Consider the following 24788-nt stretch of genomic DNA (forward strand, 5'->3'; position numbering starts at 1 on the left):
CCCAGAACAATTAAAGGGGTTTCCCCATGAACAAAAGTTCATTTTAATCAATACATTTTGGAATAATAAAATTGGATGTGTTATAAAAAATGTTCCTGTGCTGAGATAACCTTATAAATGTGCCCCTGCTGTGTACTGTGTAATGGCTGTGTCTGACCGTACGGGAACATGGTCTAATCACACCAAAAGAGAGTATAGAGACAGGACAGCATGGGATCACAACTGATTCTAACACCACACCACAATAGCTGTAGCTTTGGAATCTGCTGCCCCACCTACACATACAGTTAGGGCCAGAAATATTTGGACAGTGACACAATTTTCGCGAGTTGGGCTCTGCATGCCACCACATTGGATTTGATCAGGTTTTTAAATACATCAGATAGGGATTGCATACATTAGTTAGGACTGCTCTGATAAGGGTATACCGTGAAGATTGGTAGAGCAGCTTAGTACACATTTTTTGCAAAAAACGTATCAACCAAATACCCTGTTTTTTACATCTTTTACTAGCACTTGCGGATTACTGCAACATTTTTTCAAACTGAGTGTTTTTGGTTTTACTATTCTCTTTTGTGTCTTCAGGTTTCTTGGTGGTGTGTGAACATGATCATACAGACTTGTTCACTGTGCAAGTAGCCCATGTGTTCCTGTTTCCATAATTGTTCTCTTGTGTCTACAAGACTGGGGAGTTCCACCACTCCTCTTGGGCTATCTGCACAATAGCTGTTCTACCCTGTATGCACACATGGATTTTTCCTCTCTGAACCCTGTTCACACAGGTTATATACAGATGATCAGGTTTTTAAATACATCAGATAGGGATTGCATACATTAGTTAGGACTGCTCTGATAAGGGTATACCGTGAAGATTGGTAGAGCAGCTTAGTATACATTTTTTGCAAAAAACGTATCAACCAAATACCCTGTTTTTTACATCTTTTACTAGCACTTGCGGATTACTGCAACATTTTTTCAAACTGAGTGTTTTTGGTTTTACTATTCTCTTTTGTGTCTTCAGGTTTCTTGGTGGTGTGTGAACATGATCATACAGACTTGTTCACTGTGCAAGTAGCCCATGTGTTCCTGTTTCCATAATTGTTCTCTTGTGTCTACAAGACTGGGGAGTTCCACCACTCCTCTTGGGCTATCTGCACAATAGCTGTTCTACCCTGTATGCACACATGGATTTTTCCTCTCTGAACCCTGTTCACACAGGTTATATACAGATGATCAGGTTTTTAAATACATCAGATAGGGATTGCATACATTAGTTAGGACTGCTCTGATAAGGGTATACCGTGAAGATTGGTAGAGCAGCTTAGTATACATTTTTTGCAAAAAACGTATCAACCAAATACCCTGTTTTTTACATCTTTTACTAGCACTTGCGGATTACTGCAACATTTTTTCAAACTGAGTGTTTTTGGTTTTACTATTCTCTTTTGTGTCTTCAGGTTTCTTGGTGGTGTGTGAACATGATCATACAGACTTGTTCACTGTGCAAGCAGCCCATGTTTTCCTGTTTCCATAATTGTTCTCTTGTGTCTACAAGACTGGGGAGTTCCACCACTCCTCTTGGGCTATCTGCACAATAGCTGTTCTACCCTGTATGCACACATGGATTTTTCCTCTCTGAACCCTGTTCACACAGGTTATATACAGATGATCAGGTTTTTAAATACATCAGATAGGGATTGCATACATTAGTTAGGACTGCTCTGATAAGGGTATACCGTGAAGATTGGTAGAGCAGCTTAGTATACATTTTTTGCAAAAAACGTATCAACCAAATACCCTGTTTTTTACATCTTTTACTAGCACTTGCGGATTACTGCAACATTTTTTCAAACTGAGTGTTTTTGGTTTTACTATTCTCTTTTGTGTCTTCAGGTTTCTTGGTGGTGTGTGAACATGATCATACAGACTTGTTCACTGTGCAAGTAGCCCATGTGTTCCTGTTTCCATAATTGTTCTCTTGTGTCTACAAGACTGGGGAGTTCCACCACTCCTCTTGGGCTATCTGCACAATAGCTGTTCTACCCTGTATGCACACATGGATTTTTCCTCTCTGAACCCTGTTCACACAGGTTATATACAGATGATCAGGTTTTTAAATACATCAGATAGGGATTGCATACATTAGTTAGGACTGCTCTGATAAGGGTATACCGTGAAGATTGGTAGAGCAGCTTAGTATACATTTTTTGCAAAAAACGTATCAACCAAATACCCTGTTTTTTACATCTTTTACTAGCACTTGCGGATTACTGCAACATTTTTTCAAACTGAGTGTTTTTGGTTTTACTATTCTCTTTTGTGTCTTCAGGTTTCTTGGTGGTGTGTGAACATGATCATACAGACTTGTTCACTGTGCAAGTAGCCCATGTGTTCCTGTTTCCATAATTGTTCTCTTGTGTCTACAAGACTGGGGAGTTCCACCACTCCTCTTGGGCTATCTGCACAATAGCTGTTCTACCCTGTATGCACACATGGATTTTTCCTCTCTGAACCCTGTTCACACAGGTTATATACAGATGATCAGGTTTTTAAATACATCAGATAGGGATTGCATACATTAGTTAGGACTGCTCTGATAAGGGTATACCGTGAAGATTGGTAGAGCAGCTTAGTATACATTTTTTGCAAAAAACGTATCAACCAAATACCCTGTTTTTTACATCTTTTACTAGCACTTGCGGATTACTGCAACATTTTTTCAAACTGAGTGTTTTTGGTTTTACTATTCTCTTTTGTGTCTTCAGGTTTCTTGGTGGTGTGTGAACATGATCATACAGACTTGTTCACTGTGCAAGTAGCCCATGTGTTCCTGTTTCCATAATTGTTCTCTTGTGTCTACAAGACTGGGGAGTTCCACCACTCCTCTTGGGCTATCTGCACAATAGCTGTTCTACCCTGTATGCACACATGGATTTTTCCTCTCTGAACCCTGTTCACACAGGTTATATACAGATGATCAGGTTTTTAAATACATCAGATAGGGATTGCATACATTAGTTAGGACTGCTCTGATAAGGGTATACCGTGAAGATTGGTAGAGCAGCTCAGTATACATTTTTTGCAAAAAACGTATCAACCAAATACCCTGTTTTTTACATCTTTTACTAGCACTTGCGGATTACTGCAACATTTTTTCAAACTGAGTGTTTTTGGTTTTACTATTCTCTTTTGTGTCTTCAGGTTTCTTGGTGGTGTGTGAACATGATCATACAGACTTGTTCACTGTGCAAGTAGCCCATGTGTTCCTGTTTCCATAATTGTTCTCTTGTGTCTACAAGACTGGGGAGTTCCACCACTCCTCTTGGGCTATCTGCACAATAGCTGTTCTACCCTGTATGCACACATGGATTTTTCCTCTCTGAACCCTGTTCACACAGGTTATATACAGATGATCAGGTTTTTAAATACATCAGATAGGGATTGCATACATTAGTTAGGACTGCTCTGATAAGGGTATACCGTGAAGATTGGTAGAGCAGCTTAGTATACATTTTTTGCAAAAAACGTATCAACCAAATACCCTGTTTTTTACATCTTTTACTAGCACTTGCGGATTACTGCAACATTTTTTCAAACTGAGTGTTTTTGGTTTTACTATTCTCTTTTGTGTCTTCAGGTTTCTTGGTGGTGTGTGAACATGATCATACAGACTTGTTCACTGTGCAAGTAGCCCATGTGTTCCTGTTTCCATAATTGTTCTCTTGTGTCTACAAGACTGGGGAGTTCCACCACTCCTCTTGGGCTATCTGCACAATAGCTGTTCTACCCTGTATGCACACATGGATTTTTCCTCTCTGAACCCTGTTCACACAGGTTATATACAGATGATCAGGTTTTTAAATACATCAGATAGGGATTGCATACATTAGTTAGGACTGCTCTGATAAGGGTATACCGTGAAGATTGGTAGAGCAGCTTAGTATACATTTTTTGCAAAAAACGTATCAACCAAATACCCTGTTTTTTACATCTTTTACTAGCACTTGCGGATTACTGCAACATTTTTTCAAACTGAGTGTTTTTGGTTTTACTATTCTCTTTTGTGTCTTCAAGTTCCTTAGGGGGTCTACTTTCCAAAATGGTGTCACTTGTGGGGGGTTTCAATGTTTAGGCACATCAGTGGCTCTCCAAACGCAACATGGCGTCCCATCTCAATTCCTGTCAATTTTGCATTGAAAAGTCAAATAGCGCTCCTTCCCTTCCGAGCTCTCCCATGCGCTCAAACAGTGGTTTACTGCCACATATGGGGTATCAGCGTACTCAGGACAAATTGGACAAAAACTTTTTGGGTCCAATTTCTCCTGTTACCCTTGGTAAAATAAAACAAATTGGAGCTGAAGTAAATTTTTTGTGTAAAAAAGTTAAATGTTCATTTTTATTTAAACATTCCAAAAATTCCTATTAAACACCTGAAGGGTTAATAAACTTCTTGAATGTGGTTTTGAGCACCTTGAGGGGTGCAGTTTTTAGAATGGTGTCACACTTGGGCATTTTCTATCATATAGACCCCTCAAAATGACTTCAAATGAGACGTGGTCCCTAAAAAAAAATGGTGTTGTAAAAATGAGAAATTGCTGGTCAACTTTTAACCCTTATAACTCCCTAACAAAAAAAAAAATTGGTTCCAAAATTATGCTGATGTAAAGGAGACATGTGGGAAATGTTACTTATTAAGTATTTTGTGTGACATATCTCTGTGATTTAATTGCATAAAAATTCAAAGTTTGAAAATTGCGAAATTTTCAAAATTTTCGCCAAATTTCCGTTTTTTTCACAAATAAACGCAGGTACTATCAAAGAAATTTTACCACTATCATGAAGTACAATATGTCACGAGAAAACAATGTCAGAATCACCAGGATCCGTTGAAGCGTTTCGGAGTTATAACCTCATAAAGGGACAGTGGTCAGAATTGTAAAAATTGGCCTGGTCGTTGACGTGCAAACCACCCTTGGGGGTAAAGGGGTTAAAAACAGGCAGTGAAATGTTTTCCCTCACAGAGAGAATCAGATGTGATCCCATACCGTCCTGTCTGTATACGCTTTTGCCTCCTCCCCTGCCCAGGAGCTGTGGTGTGATCAGATCATGTTCCTGCACGGTCAGACACAGTACACAGCAGCACATTAATAAGATTATCTCAGCACAGGTTCATTTTTTTTAAACACATCCAATTGTGAGACATATTTTTATTCCACGATCTATTAAATAAAATGGCTGACATAACGCGGCTGACATTTTTCTGCTCCTATGCCACCTTTTACTTTAGTTGCTACAATTTGTAGAAGTTAAAGTGTTATATTCTGTCCATACATATTATTTCACTAACCTACACAGTCTATGGAACATTAAACAAATGCCCTTATGACACGTGGAGTGCCTAATGTAGTCGTTTGGAAGCATGGTATTAACCTGAATGGAAGGGAAAAGTGAGACAGTAACAAGACTACATTTATGATCACCATTACAGAGCTGCTGAGCTAAAGTCAAAACTGACAAAGATTCTAGGGAATGTGCAATTCTCCTACAACTGATTTTTTTTTACGCAACATTTGAAATTTGTTTGGTTGACCAGAGATTTGTTTTGTTCTACAACCAGGCCAATAAGTTGTAAAGATAGTTTTATCTACCTATGTTTGTTTTTATCAAAAATTCTGTTCTATTTCACTGCAAAGTAATCATATTTTTTTGCAATGTACATTTGGGGATAGGCAACTGTCTCCATCTTGTACGAGCGGCCCTACTACCAGAACAAGACTGCCTTAATTAGAGTTGAATCCTACATGCCTTTTAAATTTGGAAACCTGGGCCCAGAACAATTAAATGGGTTTCCCCATGAACAAAAGTTCATTTTAATCAATACATTTTGGAATAATAAAATTGGATGTGTTATAAAAAATGTTCCTGTGCTGAGATAACCTTATAAATGTGCCCCTGCTGTGTACTGTGTAATGGCTGTGTCTGACCGTACGGGAACATGGTCTGATCACACCAAAAGAGAGTATAGAGACAGGACAGCATGGGATCACAACTGATTCTAACACCACACCACAATAGCTGTAGCTTTGGAATCTGCTGCCCCACCTACACATACAGTTAGGGCCAGAAATATTTGGACAATGACACAATTTTCGCGAGTTGGGCTCTGCATGCCACCACATTGGATTTGAAATGAAACCTCTACAACAGAATTCAAGTGCAGATTGTAACGTTTAATTTGAAGGGTTGAACAAAAATATCTGATAGAAAATGTAGGAATTGTACACATTTCTTTACAAACACTCCACATTTTAGGAGGTCAAAAGTAATTGGACAAATAAACATAACCCAAACAAAATATTTTTATTTTCAATATTTTGTTGCAAATCCTTTGGAGGCAATCACTGCCTTAAGTCTGGAACCCATGGACATCACCAAATGCTGGGTTTCCTCCTTCTTAATGCTTTGCCAGGCCTTTACAGCCGCAGCCTTCAGGTCTTGCTTGTTTGTGGGTCTTTCCGTCTTAAGTCTGGATTTGAGCAAGTGAAATGCATGCTCAATTGGGTTTAGATCTGGAGATTGACTTGGCCATTGCAGAATGTTCCACTTTTTGGCACTCATGAACTCCTGGGTAGCTTTGGCTGTATGCTTGGGGTCATTGTCCATCTGTACTATGAAGCGCCGTCCAATCAACTTTGCAGCATTTGGCTGAATCTGGGCTGAAAGTATATCCCGGTACACTTCAGAATTCATCCGGCTACTCTTGTCTGCTCTTATGTCATCAATAAACACAAGTGACCCAGTGCCATTGAAAGCCATGCATGCCCATGCCATCACGTTGCCTCCACCATGTTTTACAGAGGATGTAGTGTGCCTTGGATCATGTGCCGTTCACTTTTTTCTCCAAACTTTTTACTTCACATCATTCTGGTACAGGTTGATCTTTGTCTCATCTGTCCATAGAATACTTTTCCAGAACTGAGCTGGCTTCTTGAGGTGTTTTTCTGCAAATTTAACTCTGGCCTGTCTATTTTTGGTATTGATGAATGGTTTGCATCTAGATGTGAACCCTTTGTATTTACTGTCATGGAGTTTTCTCTTTACTGTTGACTTAGAGACAGATACACCTACTTCACTGAGAGTGTTCTGGACTTCAGTTGATGTTGTGAACGGGTTCTTCTTCACCAAATTAAGTATGCGGCGATCATCCACCACTGTTGTCATCCGTGGACGCCCAGGCTTTTTTGAGTTCCCAAGCTCACCAGTCAATTCTTTTTTTCTCAGAATGTACCCAACTGTTGATTTTGCTACTCCAAGCATGTCTGCTATCTCTCTGATGGATTTTTTCTTTTTTTTCAGCCTCAGGATGTTCTGCTTCACCTCAATTGAGAGTTCCTTTGACCGCATGTTGTCTGCTCACAGCAACAGCTTCCAAATGCAAAACCACACACCTGGAATCCACCCCTGACCTTTTAACTACTTCATTGATTACAGGTTAACGAGGGAGACGCCTTCAGAGTTAATTGCAGCCCTTAGAGTCCATTGTCCAATTACTTTTGGTCCCTTGAAAAAGAGGACGCTATGCATTACAGAGCTATGATTCCTAAACCCTTTCTCCGATTTGGATGTGGAAACTATCATATTGCAGCTGGGAGTGTGCACTTTCAGCCCATATTACATATATAATTTTATTTCTGAACATGTTTTTGTAAACAGCTAAAATAACAAAACTTGTGTCACTGTCCAAATATTTCTGGCCCTAACTGTACCAAAGCTCGCAAAATCAACACACGCACACCAGCCTGACCAAACAACTGAGGCGAGCTTCCAGGGCTGCTGAGCGCAGATGGAAAAGATGGAAGTCCCTCACTACTTTCAAGACCACACTCGCCACAGCTAAACAAACCTACTTCTCATCTCTCATATCCTCCCTGTCTCACAACCCTAAACAGTTATTCAACACTTTCAATTCTCTCCTCCATCCCACAGCACCTCCTCCCTCCCCACTCATCTCAACTGAAGAATTTGCCTCATTTTTCAAGCAGAAGATTGATAACATCAGAGACAGTTTTGGTCAACAACCCCCAGAGCCCTTCCTCCTAACTTCCCAGCCCTCCATCTCCAAAACCAACTTCTCCACCATTACAGAGGATCGACTCTCCACTCTACTCTCAAGATCACATCTCACCACCTGTGCACTTGACCCGATCCCATCCCACTTCATCCCAAACCTCACCACAGTCTTCGTCCCAAACCTAACCCATCCCTTCAACCTATCACTAACAACTGGTGTTTTCCCCTCAAGCTTTAAACATGCCTCCATCACACCTATCCTCAAAAAGCCCTCTCTTGACCCATCCTCTGTATCTAGCTATCGCCCTATATCACTTCTCCCTTATGCCTTCAAGCTACTGGAACAACACGTCTACCTTGAACTGTCCTCCCATCTCTCTTCTTGCTTCCTCTTTGACTGCTTACAATCTGGCTTCCGGGCACACCACTCCACTGAAACTGCCCTAACTAAGGTCACCAATGACCTCTTAACCACCAAGAGCAAGCGACACTACTCTGTCCTCCTCCTCCTGGACCTGTCGGCTGCCTTTGACACAGTGGACCATTCCCTATAATTACAGACCCTCTCATCCCTTGGCATCACGGACTTGGCCCTATCCTGGATCTCATCATACCTAACAGACTGGACATTCAGCGTCTCCCACTCACACACCACCTCCTCACCTCGCCCCCTATCGGTCAGAGTCCCACAAGGTTCAGTCCTAGGGCCCCTGCTCTTCTCTATTTACACCTTTGGCCTGGGACAGATCATAGAATCTCATGGCTTTCAGTATCATCTCTATGCTGATGACACACAGATCTACATCTCTGGACCAGATATCACCTCCCTACTAACCAGAATCCCTCAATGTCTGTCCACTATTTCATCCTTATTCTCCGCTAGATTTCTGAAACTTAACATGGACAAAACAGAATTCATCATCTTTTTCCCATTTCATGTGACCCCCCCAATGAACCTTTCCATTACAGTACATGGCTGCCCACTCTCCCCAGTCCCACAAGCTCGCTGCCTCGGGGTAATCCTTGACGCTGATCTCTCCTTCCAACCACATATCCAAGCCCTTTCCACTTCCTGCCGACTTCAACTCAAAAAAATTTCACAAATCCGTTCATTCCTCAACCAAGAATCTGCAAAAACCCTAGTCCATGCCCTCATCATCTCTCGCCTTAACTACTGCAACCTCCTGCTCTGTGGCCTCCCCTTAAACACTCTCGCACCCCTCCAATCTATTCTAAACTCTGCTGCCCGACTAATCCACCTGTCCCCTCGCTATTCCCTAGCCTCTCCCCTCTGTCAATCCCTTCACTGGCTCCCCATTGCCCAGAGACTCCAGTACAACACCCTAACCATGACATACGAAGCCATCCACAACCTGTCTCCTCCATACATCTGTGACCTCGTCTTCCGGTACTTACCTACACGCAACCTCCGATCCTCACAAGACCTCCTTCTCTACTCCCCTCTTATCTCCTCTTCCCACAATCGTATACAAGATTTCGCTCGCGTATCACCCCTACTCTGGAACCCTTTACCACAACACATCAGACTCTAGCCTACCATCGAAACCTTCAAAAAGAGCCTGAAGACCCACCTCTTCCGACAAGCCTATAACCTGCAGTAACCACCGATCGACCAAACCGCTGCATGACCAGCTCTACCCTCGCCTACTGTATTCTCACCCATCCCTTGTAGATTGTGAGCCTTCGCGGGCAGGGTCCTCTCTCCTCCTGTACCAGTTATGACTTGTATTGTTTAAGATTATTGTACTTGTTTTTATTATGTATACCTCTCCTTACATGTAAAGCGCCATGGAATAAATGGTGCTATAACAATAATTAATAATAATAATAATAATAATATATATATATTTTTTTTAGATAAAGCATTTACCTGCCTGTTTTTACACAATGCTTTACTTCAAAGAAAGAATAATTTGCGTTCTCCTGATGTAATGTCTGTACACTCTTTTGCTTATTCCTGCCCAGGAGCTGTGGTATGATCAGACCACGTTTCTGCACGGTCAGACACAGTCATTACACAGTACACAGCAGGGGCACATTTATAAGATTATCTCAGCACAGGAACATTTCTTTTAAACACATCCAAATGTGGAACTTATTATTAGGCCAAGATCTATTGATTAAAATGACATTTTGCTTGTGGGAAAACCCCTTTAAGTCTGAGAGTGCAAATTTCCATCTTGAGCGAATGCTTTGTCTGTGACAAGTGGGCTTGCACAATTTGATTAAAATGTGAACTAAGAACATTTATAATACAGCAGTAATGGAGTTCAAAATGTGTACATTCAATGTTTGCTCAGCACATTCAGAGTGAGGCTGTATTTGCTTGCTTTCCTAATTCAGACATTTATGGCTTATCTACAAGATGGATATTAAGCCAGACAAGGTGACTGGCAGAAAGAGATTACATTCAAGCCAATGGGTATTGTGAAAAGACCCAGAAGTTGACAAAACCTGCTTAAAGGGAACCTGTCACCTGAATTTGGCGGGACCGGTTTTCGGTCGTATGGGCGGAGTTTTCAGGTGTGTGATTCACCCTTTCCTTACCCGCTGGCTGCATTCTGGCCACAAAATTGGATTGAAGTTCATTCTCTGTCCTCCGTAGTACACGCCTGCGCAAGGCAAGATTGCCTTGCGCAGGCATGTACTACGGAGGACAGAGAATGAACTTCAATCCAATATTGCAGCCAGCATGCAGCCAGCAGGTAAGGAAAGGGTGAATCAAACACCTGAAAACTCCACCCACATGACCGAAAACCGGTCCCGCCAAAATCAGGTGACAGGTTCCCTTTAATAGAGTTTGTGAAGAAGAATCAGAAACTATAAAGGTTTGTAAAGGTAAAAGTGGTATGGCGAAGGGAGTATGGCTACTGTACTCCATCCAGGATGGTCAGATTTTCTCAAGTGTATCTACTTTGTTAGATAATATAGCTCATAGTTTCTCATTTATCATACACCAGGAGATCCATTTCTTCACTTCCATGAGGCTTTCTCCAAGCTGAAGCAATGGTCTGTTTGATAGCGAGGAACATTAGAGAAAAAAAGAGAACAAGAATATTTAGGGACATTAGAGATGTGTTTACTAATCAGGGCCTCCTAAGTGTTTTTCTTTAGGTTATGGCCTGTGACTGAGAGGATAAGAAAGTACACTGTAATGCAGAGCCTTTGTGATTTGGGGCAGGGCCACCATGTGTGATACATGTCGCCCACCGATTGTCAGCCTGTGAAACAATGAAAGTAGTTAAGAAAGGCTTTGGTCACTATGGTCATCATTACAGTATAATATTTTTCCAGTATCAGAGTACCAAGTAGGCCACCCGTGGTGGAGGAACAAATTTGCATCCAATCTGCATCAGTCACAGTGGAGCCAATATCTGATTCCCAACGACAGGTTGGGTCACATCAAGGATCATCAGGTTGGGTCACATCAAGGAACATCGTACAGGTTGGGTCACATCAAGGATGTGACCGATAGGATACCAAAGCTCTTCAGCTCCAAGGACGTCCACCCATTTCTTTTGATACATATTGGCACCAATGACACGGCAAGGAAGGACCTACCGACAATCTGCAAAGACTTTGAAGAGTTGGGGAAGAAAGTAAAGGAACTGGATGCACAGGTAGTTTTTTCTTCTATCCTTCCAGTAGACGGGCATGGCACCAGGAAATGGAACAGGATCCTTGATGCAAACAACTGGCTAAGACGATGGTGCAGACAACAAGGATTCGGATTCCTGGACCACGGTGTGAATTACTTGTACGATGGACTCCTCGCCAGAGACGGACTACACCTCAACAAACCTGGGAAACACACATTCGCCAGAAGACTCGCTACACTCATCAGGAGGGCGTTAAACTAGAAGAAGAGGGGACGGGAAGAAAAACATTAGACTTGAACAAAGAAGATCCAGGAAAACATACTCAGAAGGGAGGTAAGAACATTTCTAAAACAATCCACAGCGAGGAGATTGGAACAAAACAAAATCCTCTAAACTGCATGCTCGCAAACGCCAGAAGCCTGACAAACAAGATGGAAGAACTAGAAGCAGAAATATCTACAGGTAACTTTGACATAGTGGGAATAACCGAGACATGGTTAGATGAAAGCTATGACTGGGCAGTTAACTTACAGGGTTACAGTCTGTTTAGAAAGGATCGTAAAAATCGGAGAGGAGGAGGGGTTTGTCTCTATGTAAAGTCTTGTCTAAAGTCCACTTTAAGGGAGGATATTAGCGAAGGAAATGAGGATGTCGAGTCCATATGGGTCGAAATTCATGGAGGGAAAAATGGTAACAAAATTCTCATTGGGGTCTGTTACAAACCCCCAAATATAACAGAAACCATGGAAAGTCTACTTCTAAAGCAGATAGATGAAGCTGCAACCCATAATGAGGTCCTGGTTATGGGGGACTTTAACTACCTGGATATTAACTGGGAAACAGAAACCTGTGAAACCCATAAAGGCAACAGGTTTCTGCTAATAACCAAGAAAAATTATCTTTCACAATTGGTACAGAATCCAACCAGAGGAGCAGCACTTTTAGACCTAATACTATCTAATAGACCTGACAGAATAACAAATCTGCAGGTGGTCGGGCATCTAGGAAATAGCGACCACAATATTGTACAGTTTCACCTGTCTTTCACTAGGGGGACTTGTCAGGGAGTCACAAAAACACTGAACTTTAGGAAGGCAAAGTTTGACCAGCTTAGAGATGCCCTTAATCTGGTAGACTGGGACAATATCCTCAGAAATAAGAATACAGATAATAATTGGGAAATGTTTAAGAACATCCTAAATAGGCAGTGTAAGCGGTTTATACCTTGTGGGAATAAAAGGACTAGAAATAGGAAAAACCCAATGTGGCTAAACAAAGAAGTAAGACAGGCAATTAACAGTAAAAAGAAAGCATTTGCACTACTAAAGCAGGATGGCACCATTGAAGCTCTAAAAAACTATAGGGAGAAAAATACTTTATCTAAAAAACTAATTAAAGCTGCCAAAAAGGAAACAGAGAAGCACATTGCTAAGGAGAGTAAAACTAATCCCAAACTGTTCTTCAACTATATCAATAGTAAAAGAATAAAAACTGAAAATGTAGGCCCCTTAAAAAATAGTGAGGAAAGAATGGTTGTAAATGACGAGGAAAAAGCTAACATATTAAACACCTTCTTCTCCACGGTATTCACGGTGGAAAATGAAATGCTAGGTGAAATCCCAAGAAACAATGAAAACCCTATATTAAGGGTCACCAATCTAACCCAAGAAGAGGTGCGAAACCGGCTAAATAAGATTAAAATAGATAAATCTCCGGGTCCGGATGGCATACACCCACGAGTACTAAGAGAACTAAGTAATGTAATAGATAAACCATTATTTCTTATTTTTAGGGACTCTATAGCGACAGGGTCTGTTCCACAGGATTGGCGCATAGCAAATGTGGTGCCAATATTCAAAAAGGGCTCTAAAAGTGAACCTGGAAATTATAGGCCAGTAAGTCTAACCTCTATTGTTGGTAAAATATTTGAAGGGTTTCTGAGGGATGTTATTCTGGATTATCTCAATGAGAATAACTGTTTAACTCCATATCAGCATGGGTTTATGAGAAATCGCTCCTGTCAAACCAATCTAATCAGTTTTTATGAAGAGGTAAGCTATAGGCTGGACCACGGTGAGTCATTGGACGTGGTATATCTCGATTTTTCCAAAGCGTTTGATACCGTGCCGCACAAGAGGTTGGTACACAAAATGAGAATGCTTGGTCTGGGGGAAAATGTGTGTAAATGGGTTAGTAACTGGCTTAGTGATAGAAAGCAGAGGGTGGTTATAAATGCTATAGTCTCTAACTGGGTCGCTGTGACCAGTGGGGTACCGCAGGGGTCAGTATTGGGACCTGTTCTCTTCAACATATTCATTAATGATCTGGTAGAAGGTTTATACAGTAAAATATCGATATTTGCAGATGATACAAAACTATGTAAAGCAGTTAATACAAGAGAAGATAGTATTCTGCTACAGATGGATCTGGATAAGTTGGAAACTTGGGCTGAAAGGTGGCAGATGAGGTTTAACAATGATAAATGTAAGGTTATACACATGGGAAGAAGGAATCAATATCACCATTACACACTGAATGGGAAACCACTGGGTAAATCTGACAGGGAGAAGGACTTGGGGATCCTAGTTAATGATAAACTTACCTGGAGCAGCCAGTGCCAGGCAGCAGCTGCCAAGGCAAACAGGATCATGGGGTGCATTAAAAGAGGTCTGGATACACATGATGAGAGCATTATACTGCCTCTGTACAAATTCCTAGTTAGACCGCACATGTTTTGGGCACCGGTGCTCAGGAAGGATATAATGGAACTAGAGAGAGTACAAAGGAGGGCAACAAAATTAATAAAGGGGATGGGAGAACTACAATACCCAGATAGATAGCAAAATTAGGGTTATTTAGTCTAGAAAAAAGACGACTGAGGGGCGATCTAATAACCATGTATAAGTATATAAGGGGACAATACAAATATCTCGCTGAGGATCTGTTTATTCCAAGGACGGTGACGGGCACAAGGGGGCATTCTTTGCGTCTGGAGGAGAGAAGGTTTTTCCACCAACATAGAAGAGGATTCTTTACTGTTAGGGCAGTGAGAATCTGGAATTGCTTGCCTGAGGAGGTGGTGATGGCGAACTCAGTCGAGGGGTTCAAGAGAGGCCTGGATGTCTTCCTGGAGCAGAACAATATTGTATCATACAATTAGGTTCTGTAGAAGGACGTAGATCTGGGGATTTATTATGATGGAATATAGGCTGAACTGGATGGACAAATGTCTTTTTTCGGCCTTACTAACTATGTTACTATGTTACTATGTAGGTGTAGGCAATGTGACATGTGGTTGAGATGCGTATAGAGGAGTGAGATGGTGCCTACTGCATGAAGGTGTAGGAGACATCTCTGTTCAAATGTGGTAAACGGCTGTTTTCTACAACACAGAGGTGATGGTGTCAATGCTATGGGTATCAGAAAAATCCTTTGGAAGGGAGATGGATTCTTTAGTGAAGAATATTCTATATATAGTATTTATTTCTTTTAATAATGCAGTTGATGTGCTCCATGAGACAAGACAAAATGATTAATTTTAAGTACTCCCCCACACCTTGTGTTTCTGTGATATTTTAAGGTTTGGGGCACATCTTTATTTCTATCTTCAATTTACCGCTGCCTTATTCATAAAACAGTCATAAAATCATTCTGTTTCTCCTTAGGTCAAGAAGCCTCTCTCCTTTCGGAGAAAACACGGTGTTGAAACTTATCTGCAATATGCCTATCTTTGACTACTTCATTACTAGATGACAGATGGTGAACTGCTCCCAATTGTCCCTATTGCAAAGCATATTACTTATATTAATATAGTTTTATTAAAGGAGAAGAAGTGGTAGTATTCCTCGGCCCCGCTTCCAAGTCCAAGAATGATGCATAGATGTCAGAAGACTATTTTAAGCTGGATTTATACTGGCCAATTATTGTGAACAAGGGTTCTTTAGAAGGATCATTTCCCTATAATTGGCAGTGTAAACGTGCTGTCAATCACTCAAAGAAAGAGCAATACATTCATTTGTCAGGTGAAATGATTTTTATGCAGGATCAAAAATTATCTTTCTCAGCAGCACATCATCCTGTGTAAACAAATTATGCGCTTCCGAGAACAATGGCAGACTAAGTCTACAGAAAAATGTATTACTGATCAGCCTGTGCACATAGGAAATGCACCCAGCCTGTTTAAACAGGATATCATGTATCACTACTGAACAAGTAGCTAATTAGTGGTTATTTAATGCAGAATGTTGGGTGGTGTAAACTCGCCTAAGAACATCAATTTATAAACTACTAGATGGCAGCCCGATTCTAAAGAATCGGGAGTCTAGAATCCATATATACTTTATTTATTCAAATGTAAGAATAATACAATTAATAAATAATAGTAAGAAAGAACAAAAATAATAGGCAGTATATGGAGAAAACACCAAACAAAAGTTCAAAATTGGTGTGAAAATGTCACTGAACCACTTCACAACTAAATATATATAGTTTTGGTAAATGGTATTATCATTTTTTTGACGAAATTCGGCAGGAGCTTAAAGAGCAACGTCACTGGGCCCGCCTCCACGCAGTAGAAACTTGCTGTGAGGTAAAAATTCAAAAATCACACCAAAATGGCGGGCGGAGTGTGTCACAGTACGGCACGTTTCTGATTGGTCGCTCGCAGCAGGCGGCAACCAATCAGACACTGGACACTGTTGACGTCACTTATCTCCGGACATTAGCTCCGGACATTAGCTCCGGACATTAGCTCCGGACATTAGCTCCGGACAAAGCCACGGAAGTTGGCACAAATTGCAGGAAGTAGTATTCTAGGCAATTATATATTAGATATATTACAAGGTGACTCAAACCCAGATTGGTGTCTTACGCAGGTATAATGATGATATATAAAGGTGGATGGATCTGACAGGTTTGCCACTACAAACTGCAGATAGTTAAGTAGGAGACCTGAAACACTGCTTAAAGGGAACCTGTTAGCAGGATTGTGCACAGTAACCTACATTGTCAGGTCGGTGCCGTTATATTGATTAAAATGATACCTTGGTTAATGAAATCCGTCTTGTGGTTGTTGTTTAATCTTTATTTTCAGTTTTTAGTTAACGTATGAACATATAATATTCATTATGTAAACCAGGGGACAGGTCAGTGAGCGATCAGTGACCTGTCAGCAGTATGCATTATGAATACCTAAGCAGAGCACCACATATGAAGATTGCCCACAACCCGCTCTGGGGCACGAGCATATCATTAACTAAAAACTAAAGATAGAGATTAAACAACAACCACAAGACGGATTTCATCAACAAAGGTATAGTTTTAATCAGTAGAACGGTGCCCACCTGACACTGTGTAGATTACTGCACACAATCCTGCTGACAGGTTTCCTTTAAACATATTGCTGAAAATGACTTTATCATCCTCCTTGTGAACAATAGTGTAAGGATCAGTTTACACGAAACGATAAACTTTTACCGATTGGTAGGTGCTTGAATGCTTGTTTACACAGGTAGACCAAATTAATTGATGCGCACTGAGCAATCTATACTAGAACGCTTAGTGCGCACAGGTTGCCATAGTTCTCAGCAGTGCAAGTCCTGTTTACAGAGGATGATGCACCACCAAGAACGCTAATCTTTTATACCGCAGAAAAGATCACTTCACCTGATGAATGAGTGTTTTGATTGTTCATTGGGCGATCGGCAGCCTGTTTACATGGCAAGATAATCGTGAACTTATCATTTTTTAACAGACTTCCTTCACAATTATCTTGCAGTGTTAATGCCCCTTAACTTGAAGCTTGTGAGCCACATTCCAAATCTCCAACAGAGTGCCAAACTACCACGGGTCTTTAACAGTATTGGTATTCTCATATAAGTCAAAATGAATGGGTGGGCCCCTAAGCTCCAGGACCCGCGTACGACTGCAGCCTCCGCACCCATTATAATTATGACCACGACTGTGAAAGTGTAGTTACCATATGGTGCCCACTCCTCCTGAAAGTGCTTAGAAGTCATTCCCTAATGATTAAGTCATATTAGCTCTACGTGATAAGTGCTCCTTTCTATCCCTGATGTTGCTTCCATACATCTGCGTGTCACAGTCTGAGAACAGCTGCATATACCGCATGCCGATAAGGCTGTTAGGTTTGGGTCAGGAACCCAGTAGAGTCCGTGCATCACAGTTCGCACTTGGACAGTGGCACACGGATGTATGAATTCAACATAAGTGATGAGATCATAGCATCAAATCAGAAAGCTGATCCAGCTGTTACTCAAGAGCACAGCGAAAATGTTACTGCAGAAAGCACTTTAGCGCTAGGGAGTGTTATCTAAGTACTTGCAGGAGCAGTGTGCGCAAGACTAAACCTACGTTTTCACAGTAAGGCCATGTTCACACTAGCAGTATTTGGTCAGTATTTTACATCAGTATTTGTAATCCAAAACCAGGAGAGGAACAATCAGAGGAAACATATCATAGAAACATGTCACCGCTTCAGTATTTATCACCCACTCCTGTATTTATCACCCACTGCTGTAAAATACTGACCAAATGCTGAATGTGTGAATGTGGCCTAATGCTGATGATAAAACTATACTGCTAGCGAATGCTAGCAAATGCAGTGAACAGTATTACAAAGAAAACACTTTTAAAAATATAGAAAAAAATAAGAAAATATAGATGTTCAATCACCACTTTTACCCATCCAAAAATAATAATAATAATGAAAAAAAAAATCTAGTGCACTGCATTTGTAAACGTCCGATGTTTCAAAAAGTTGCAAAATATGAAACCACGGTATTTAACTCAAACTATAAATGCCGTAATAAAAAAAAACTGAAGAATTGCCAGAACTGCCGTTTTCTGCTGAGAATACCTGTCCAGGAAATTGCAATTCAATTATAAAATGTTGTAGTACGTTGATAACACAAAATAGTGCCAATTATAACCACAGATTGCCATGCAAAAACAAGCCCTCACACTGTTTTATTAGCAGAAAAATAAAAAAAAATAAAAAGTTATGGGTCTTGGAAGTTTGTGAAACAAATCTGCCACATATACTCAAATGGTGCACCAATACAAGTACATAATTGGTGAATAAGGTTGCATAGGAATATCGGTGTAAATAGTTTCCTATCATCCGCCGATGTAAACATACCTGTGGTCACCCGACAAACAAGCAAAGTGCTGATTTGGTGATCCTTATAGGGGTACTCAGTGGAGATAAAAATATATTTATATCAACATTCTATCAAAAACTATAAGGTTCCTATCCCGCTAACTGTTCTTATATGTCAATTTATGAGATTTCACTATGACTCACTGTGATTTTGCTGAATCTGAATGCTAGTCCTCCCTTCTGGAATGCAATGTCACAGATTAGGGGGCTGGGCTTGCTTCTTGCTCCTTATGCAAGCCAGCCCCTGGTCCAAGCCTCATTAAAGGTGGTGTGCATATGTGATGTGAATATAATAAAAGCTGTGAAAAAGCGCAGAATGAGTATTAGTATTGTCATGGCTATTAGGGGTCGAGTTCCTGCCTCTGCACAGGGGGAATCTCGGGCCATCTCCGCTGCGGTCTTCCATTCTTCTCCGGCCGCAGTGGAACCTACTCAGCGGAGACGTCGATTCCAGCGTCTCGCTCAGTCTGACTCTGTGCTAAGAGTTATTGCTGCATTTCCTGCTTCTGCCATTGAAGTCAGTGCTGGGCAGCGGCGAGCAGACGCTTCTGGGACTAAGTCCTGCTTTTCACGTTCTGAGCATGCCCAGAGTAAGATCTCTCAGTGGAGATCGAGGGTCACATGATCAGATACTGCAGCTAGGTCATTGGTCCTTCTTTGAAGGTCCTTGTAGGTGCTAGGACTAAGTCCTGCTTTGCACTTTGAGCGCGCCCAGGGCAAGATCTCTCAGTGGAGATCTGGGGTCACATGCCCAGGTACTGCAGCAACTCCATTGGTCCTTCTCTGAAGGTCCTAAACGTGCTGCAACTATTTAAGGCTCGCATGGCCGCACGGCCATGCGCTAGTATTGACTTTTGTAAACGTGTGTGTGTTGTGAGAAAGTTGTTCTTTAAAATCCCCTCCCTATTGTATGACTGCTTGCGGAAGGTGGATGATTGCTATCTAGCGCTTGACTTTGCCATCAGCACGTTACACACATTACAGCGTCTAATTGCTGTGACCGCCAGTGCGGCGCCGTGCGCTTTCTCTGCGCTTTCCTGACCCAAGCCTGGGTGGTTAGTGGTGTCCGCCAGTGCGGCACCGCACGCACTCTCGTGCTTCTTAAATAATATTATTTCTGTCTCTCTGACACCGCAGTAGCGGTGTCGAGCGCATGAGGTCTTTATGAACTCAAATCCTAAGTCTTGGGATTGACTTCTGAGACTCCTTGCTTGCGCTCTTGGTGCGGTACCGCGGCCCTGTGACGCAACAGGGTTCGCTTCCTTCACACAGGGTGAAGTTAACCCATGTGTGTATTCACATTGTACTGCCATATCGTCCGTCTCTACTAGCAGCAGGGTTTTCACCTGCACGGTGGACCTCGGACGGCGAACGCACCTAATACCATTACATCTTAAACTTGGTGCATTCCGCCAGTCCTAACAATGGCTTGTTCTGTGCTCTTTCTCCACTCCTTCCCAGCTTTGATGTGACACTCTTGGACTCCCTTACCACTTCCCCTATGCTCCCTCCATGATCCTTGACGTGTCATATAGAATTCATGAAGGGGCATAGAAAAAAGCAGAAGAAGCAGTGAAGGTGTAAGAAGATGGACATGCTGCCCATGTTTCCCCCTTGAAGAAACAAGTTTATTGTTGTAAAGTGTTATGTGCTACAATGTGAACTGTGATGTGTAATGTGACTTCTGATGTGCCTTAAAGGTGTTAGAAATAATGATAGTGTGTATAGTTTGACAATAGGGATAGTAAGAGTTAATGGTTGGGACTAGCCCAGATCAGGATTGGCTAAGTTGAAGGGAAAGTGACAATATCCTATTAGAATGTCAAACAGGGCCTGGAGTGCATAGCAAGTAGACCTAAAGGTCCAACATGAGCAGTGCTGCATGGGGTGTCCTTAAATGAGAGGAGACCAAAGTAGAGGGACAGTAAGATTTGGACAAGTGACTAAGAGACAGAGTGACCTTCAGGAGACGCGTTGTGGGAAAGAACACCTAGCCAAAAGGACCCGCGTGTATAATTCTTGAAAGTAACACCCCTAAACTGGACTTAGTATGTGAAACGAGTAAAGCGTCCTGGAAGGGAGTTCCATGGCGTCAGCAGTACCGACCATACGGTATCCTGAAGGAAAAAGAAGACTTGGAACCGTGGGACAAGTAAACGACGACTTTTGTTAAGCAGGACTGTAGTGTTAAAGCTGGGTTGTTGTGACATAGTGAGAAACAGTGGACACAGAGGACAAATAGACAGAGTAAAGAGGAAAGGTGAACATAGAGAACAATAGGGAAACAAAGGAAGGAAACTTTGTGGAAAATACTTCAAGTTGTAAAGGAAACATTCATAAGACTATGTGCTGCTCACGCTTACATATATTCCCTAACAAGTTCCCGTTCAGTTTATGTTTGAATGGTGGTCTCCCTCATTGAACTGTGAAACATCTGGCTCTGGAAAACCAGCAACAAAGGTTACATGCAGCTTACACGGGCATAGTGCCCTCACAGCACAAGTCCACACACCCAGCCAGGACATCCACTGCCCACGGCTACAGCCCTACGCCATGTTACAAAGGGACCACAAGGTGCCAGATAAGAGCCGCAAAGGAGCAGGTATGTATTGCTGAATGAGCCATGACGGCATACACACTCATACTTTTGTGATATATAAACATGCTAGTACGAATCAGCAGCAAGGGCGAGAACATCAAAAAAGGCCGATAGATAAGGCTTGGTCAGGGGGCTGGCTTAAATAATTGCCTTGTGCCGGCGTGTACTACGGAGGACAGAGAATGAACTTCAATCCAATATTGCAGCCAGCATGCAGCCAGCGGGTAAGGAAAGGGTGAATCAAACACCCAAAAACCCCGCCCCTATGACTGAAGATTGTTCCCTCCAAATTCAGGTGACAGTGTCCCTTTAAGACAATGAAGATAATACCAAAGAATTTGTGATTGCAATCATTTTCAGGAAGAAACTGAGTATTAGGCTTCTTTCACACTAGCGTCGGAATCTCCCCGTCGCAATGCATCGGGGAGAGATTCCGACGCTAGCGTTTGCTGCATTGCACAATGGGTGCAGCGGATGCATTTTTCCGGCGCATCCGCTGCCCCATTGTAAGGTGCGGGGAGGTGGGGGCGGAGTTCCGGCCGCGCATGCGCGGTCGGAAAAAGCGGTCCGTCGGGAGAAAAAAACGTTACATGTAGGGTTTTTTTCTCCCGACGGTCCGCCAAAGCACGACGCATCCGTCGCAAGACGGATGCGAAGTGTGCCAATCCGTCGCAAATGCGTCATCAATAGAAGTCTATGGGGAAAAAACGCATCCTGCAAGCACTTTTGCAGGATGCGTTTTTTCTGCAAAACGACGCATTGTGACGGATTTAAAAAAACGCTAGTGTGAAAGTACCCTTATCTGACAGAATTGCAGGGGTGTCAATTCTTTTGGCCACAACTGTATATCCCTTTAATGTTGCATTGAAAACAATATTAGTCTACATTTCCAGTATGAACAGTAAGATCCCAAGAATCGGGCTCAGGATCTTGGGAACAAGGCACGCCATCTTGGACGGTGCAGAAGTGCGCATCCTTAACCTCTGCTCCACTCAAGACCGAGCTCTGCAGAGCCACATTCCCTGGATCTCTGGGGGTCTCCCACAGATGGGGGATAGCTTTCAATTCTGGGATTACCCCTGTAACCTAATTAAAGATCAGAATATCAATGTCTTACTCACTTGTCCTTTCCGGGAAAGCTCACCATCGCACACAGAGTCACAAAACAGTGCTCCTTCCTTTATGTTTATATCACTGAACATAAAAATGCTTCCCAGGAAAAGTTGTAGAAGTATCGGAGAAGAGTTTGCGACGGCATCATGACACAGTCTATGGAAAGAAATAATGATTGCAGCTATGACAAGTGCAGAAATGATCCATTCTCACACAACATGCAAATATCCCCATTGTACTTCACTGTAACAATGCTAATCTGCACTATAGTGCTTCCTGCAGCAGAAGAGGAATATTAAAGATTAGTTATGACAAACCGACTATTTACTAAACAGCGAGAATCACAATCTGACAGCGCTAATTAAAAATTCCTCCGCGCACACAGCAGGCAGATACTAGCCACTGCGGTCACCATGGAAACCATCACCGGGGCCCCACTGTATGAAACAAAGACCATATTAGAAATGGATTCCAAGCATCTCAGTGTTATACATAGATCATCGCATCTTATTTACTGTGGTCCTGGGAGACTCTGATATTGAGCCTAAAAATAAAAACACTCTGACACGAGAGCTGGGTCGCGCCCAACGCCACTGTGCTGCAGCTGAGTAACTGTTCATATAATTAGTGAGAAGGATAGAAAACAAATACGGCAGAGCTGTGAAGAAAGTGACAAGTCGTCTTATTTATCGCCTGACCTTTCCTGGTTTCCTTATGCATCTCTGCCCCACCAAGAAATGATGCGGCTTCACCTTACACCCTCAAAAATGCTAATAATCAGTGTGTCAGCAAACGCCCCATTATATCACAGATCAGCCGCATTATATTATATTATTATTATATCACAGATCAGCCGCATTATATTATATCATTATTATATCACAGGTCAGCCGCATTATATTATATCATTATTATATCACAGATCAGCCGCATTATATTATATTATTATTATATCACAGATCAGCCGCATTATATTATATCATTATTATATCACAGATCAGCCGCATTATATTATATGATTATTATATCACAGATCAGCCGCATTATATTATATCATTATTATAGCACAGATCAGCCGCATTATATTATATGATTATTATATCACAGATCAGCCGCATTATATTATATCATTATTATATCACAGATCAGCCGCATTATATTATATCATTATTATATCACAGATCAGCCGCATTATATTATATCATTATTATATCACAGATCAGCCGCATTATATTATATCATTATTATATCACAGATCAGCCGCATTATATTATATGATTATTATATCACAGATCAGCCGCATTATATTATATCATTATTATAGCACAGATCAGCCGCATTATATTATATGATTATTATATCACAGATCAGCCGCATTATATTATATCATTATTATATCACAGGTCAGCCGCATTATATTATATCATTATTATATCACAGATCAGCCGCATTATATTATATCATTATTATAGCACAGATCAGCCGCATTATATTATATGATTATTATATCACAGATCAGCCGCATTATATTATATCATTATTATATCACAGGTCAGCCGCATTATATTATATCATTATTATATCACAGATCAGCCGCATTATATTATATTATTATTATATCACAGGTCAGCCGCATTATATTATATCATTATTATATCACAGGTCAGCCGCATTATATTATATCATTATTATATCACAGATCAGCCGCATTATATTATATCATTATTATAGCACAGATCAGCCGCATTATATTATATGATTATTATATCACAGATCAGCCGCATTATATTATATCATTATTATAGCACAGATCAGCCGCATTATATTATATCATTATTATAGCACAGATCAGCCGCATTATATTATATCATTATTATAACACAGATCAGCCGCATTATATTATATCATTATTATATCACAGATCAGCCGCATTATATTATATCATTATTATAGCACAGATCAGCCGCATTATATTATATTATTATTATATCACAGATCAGCCGCATTATATTATATTATATTATTATTATATCACAGATCAGCTGCATTATATTATATTATTATTATATCACAGATCAGCCGCATTATATTATATTATTATTATAGCACAGATCAGCCGCATTATATTATATCATTATTATAACACAGATCAGCCGCACTATATTATATTATTATTATAGCACAGATCAGCCGCATTATATTATAT

General features: G+C 41.2%; 1 protein-coding gene across 6 annotated transcripts in view; it reads right to left on the minus strand.

The window, feature by feature from the left end:
- CFAP54 (cilia and flagella associated protein 54) overlaps positions 1–24788 on the minus strand; it is a 752512-nt gene that overhangs the window by 496388 nt on the left and 231336 nt on the right. For all 6 annotated transcript variants that reach the window (XM_069764454.1, XM_069764457.1, XM_069764455.1 and 3 more), the window contains one exon: positions 22591–22738. In XM_069764454.1, coding sequence (XP_069620555.1) covers positions 22591–22738 — 148 coding nt within the window. The remainder of the gene's footprint in view (positions 1–22590; positions 22739–24788) is intronic.

The sequence above is a fragment of the Ranitomeya imitator genome, chromosome 4 (assembly GCF_032444005.1).
Source record: "Ranitomeya imitator isolate aRanImi1 chromosome 4, aRanImi1.pri, whole genome shotgun sequence".
Classification (NCBI taxonomy): domain Eukaryota; kingdom Metazoa; phylum Chordata; class Amphibia; order Anura; family Dendrobatidae; genus Ranitomeya; species Ranitomeya imitator.